This window comes from Montipora capricornis, chromosome 12, assembly GCF_036669925.1.
Source record: "Montipora capricornis isolate CH-2021 chromosome 12, ASM3666992v2, whole genome shotgun sequence".
In the NCBI taxonomy this organism is placed as follows: Eukaryota; Metazoa; Cnidaria; class Anthozoa; order Scleractinia; family Acroporidae; genus Montipora; species Montipora capricornis.
Window position 1 is genome coordinate 9432155 of NC_090894.1, and position 2500 is coordinate 9434654.

General features: G+C 39.6%; 1 protein-coding gene and 1 long non-coding RNA gene across 3 annotated transcripts in view; one reads left to right on the forward strand and one right to left on the reverse strand.

The window, feature by feature from the left end:
- LOC138026598 (uncharacterized) overlaps positions 1–1779 on the reverse strand; it is a 13217-nt gene extending 11438 nt beyond the window's left edge. The window contains exon 1 of the long non-coding RNA XR_011127295.1: positions 1641–1779. This is a non-coding gene — a long non-coding RNA (uncharacterized lncRNA). The remainder of the gene's footprint in view (positions 1–1640) is intronic.
- LOC138026593 (tRNA (guanine(6)-N2)-methyltransferase THUMP3-like) overlaps positions 172–2500 on the forward strand; it is a 4245-nt gene continuing 1916 nt past the window's right edge. The window contains exons 1-3 of one of the 2 annotated variants that reach the window (XM_068874009.1): positions 172–727; positions 1543–1882; positions 2340–2500. The exon at positions 2340–2500 is cut by the window's right edge and continues 2 nt beyond it. In XM_068874009.1, the coding sequence (XP_068730110.1) occupies positions 203–727; positions 1543–1882; positions 2340–2500 (1026 nt within the window). In that variant the 5' untranslated portion in view covers positions 172–202. The remainder of the gene's footprint in view (positions 728–1542; positions 1883–2339) is intronic. The other variant, XM_068874010.1, reaches the window with a different exon arrangement.

Genomic DNA, 2500 nt, shown 5'->3' on the forward strand with positions numbered 1-2500 from the left:
GATCTTTTAAGATATTTTCAAGGTAACAAAAACAAACTAAATGTGAAGTTTGACGACTTAAATCCTCTCCGTTCTTGAGATACAGAGGGAATTGTGACACCCGAAAATGGCCCGTAAAGTTTCGGGACTTTCGAGAAACGGGTCCCAGATTTCGTGACCGCTTACACGAGGCGAAATAGACACCATCTTCCCTAGTACAAATATGGCTGCTCCTGTGACAGTGTGTGCTACCGTTTCTACTGGATTTGAATCTGTAGCCGCGGGAGAGTGTAAAGAAAAGCTCGGCTCTACATCTGTGAGGGAAGGGAGAGGCCGCATATATTTTGAAATCCCAGTTAATTCGTTTCCTGAAATAAAAACTCTTCGGTCAGTTGAGCATCTTTTTGTTGTGGTGAAGGAATTTCAAGGCAACAACGAATTACTTGATTGCTTTAGTCCAGAGATTCTTGAAAAGTTCTACAAATTACCCCAAGAATTGAAGTGGGATCTAGCGCTTTCTTTATGGAAACAGTTTACAGGATATGGTGGCATACTCTTCAAAAGGGAACTCCCTCCTGATGAGGTGAAGTTTGAGGCTCTTAGTGCAGAGCACGTCGTAAAAAAAGACTGCCAGGATACAAGAAAAGATGGTGTTGATTGGAATGTGACTGAAAACGACAACAGAGAGGCTCCAGCAAAAAGAAGGAAGCACAACAATGAAGATTGTGACAAGGAGGAAGAGGTTAGGGTGAGAAATGAAACACAACTCCCTCCTTCGTTCCTGATCTCAAAACTTCCCTTCACTCAATAAGTGCAAGCTTGAGAATAGTATAACTTGCAGTGAATCAGTGATAGGGAATGTTAGCATTGCCAACAAGTGTGAATACAAGAACAAGTACAACTTGCACTCGTTCTTGAAGTTGTGCCCTGTACGTTTTTTAAGTAAGTTTATATACAAGTTCCATATCCAGTCTTCTGAAAATACTATTATCAAGGGATGAACACATTTCATTGCCAGTTTTGAATGAGTTGCTGGTGTTTCCACTTTTTCTAGTGGAAGTCCTTCATAGTAAGCAGCGAAAAGCAAACTCAATTTCCTTTAGACAAACTCGTACTTTCCGCTACAACGTTTCGATGTAAAGTCGTTGCAGACCAACTTGCCTGGACAAGTGGAGCACACGGGGCTTCGCACTAATCAAAATCCCAGCACTCGAACTTGAATCACACTTGTTGTCGATGCTAAAACTCGCTAGTTATACTGTCCTCACCTCAGCCTCGAAGTTACACATGTAAACATGTTATCACCCAAGGTGGTAGACTGTGCCAACCGATGAAAGTTCTTGGTCTGAAACTACACATTTGTTTTTGCATCTTGGTACGTTAACATTTGAGTTTTGTGCTGTGGCACAGAGAGACCTTTTCAGGGTATTGTGGATAGTGAAAACAAACCATTTACCATACCACCTTTCCATTAATTTACTATACAGTACATGCCTTTCCACCAACTGTGAAGTATTATAATAAACAAATTCACTCATGAATTATACTGATTTTTCTTCTTAGTTCGATTGCACATTGAAAAAATATATACCATCTGGAAGTGAAAGCCTAATGTTACCTCGATTTCGTGTTACATGCACTCGTACTGGCAAAAAACACACCTTTTCATCCCCAGAGGCTGCTGCTAAATTTGGTGGAGGTATCAATGATTGGTTTGGTTGGCCTGTGGACCTGAGTAATCCAGACGTTGAAGTTCTCCTTAACATTGTTGAAAGTAATGTAGTAATTGGTGTTGCCCTGACAAAGGAAAGTAGAGGAAAAAGAAATATTGCTCACTTTGGTCCAACAACATTGAAATCTTCCATAGCATACTGCATGCTGAAGCTTGCAAACATCCAAACGGGTAAGATATGAATCACTGCATACAATTTTCTAAGACTCTAACATAACATTGTTTCTTAAATCCAACACCCGTATAATTATCATAAGATTCTAGATAATATTATTATTGAGCTCCTAGGATAATTTAATGAGAAGATTATGATTAACTTTAATACATTGTGTGTTCATTTGACTACGTTAATACAGTAAAAAATATTTTAGATGTTGTTGGGTAGCACAGCAGGTCTTGTAAGCTGGCGATCATTAATTTTGGAATTGTAACGACATCTGTTGTTTTTCCAAGTTAACATTATTGATTAGGTTGTTTAGTCTTTTGTTTTCGGTTTGAGTAGCAACAGTGTGTACCTTTCAAGAGCTCCTACAATGCTCAGGATGATAGGGTCATGTTTTCATAGTCACAAAGAGAAACTTATGTGCACTTTAACTTGGTACAATTTACTTTCATTCCCATTGTTCAGGTGAAGTTATTTGTGACCCTATGTGTGGAGGTGGATCCATTCCTATTGAAGCTGTTCTGAATTGGCCCACATGTGTGCACTTGTGCGGAGACAATCATGAGCTGGCTCCTCCCAGAACACTAGCAAATGTTCGGAGTGCAGCTGGACAGGAGCAAAATAAA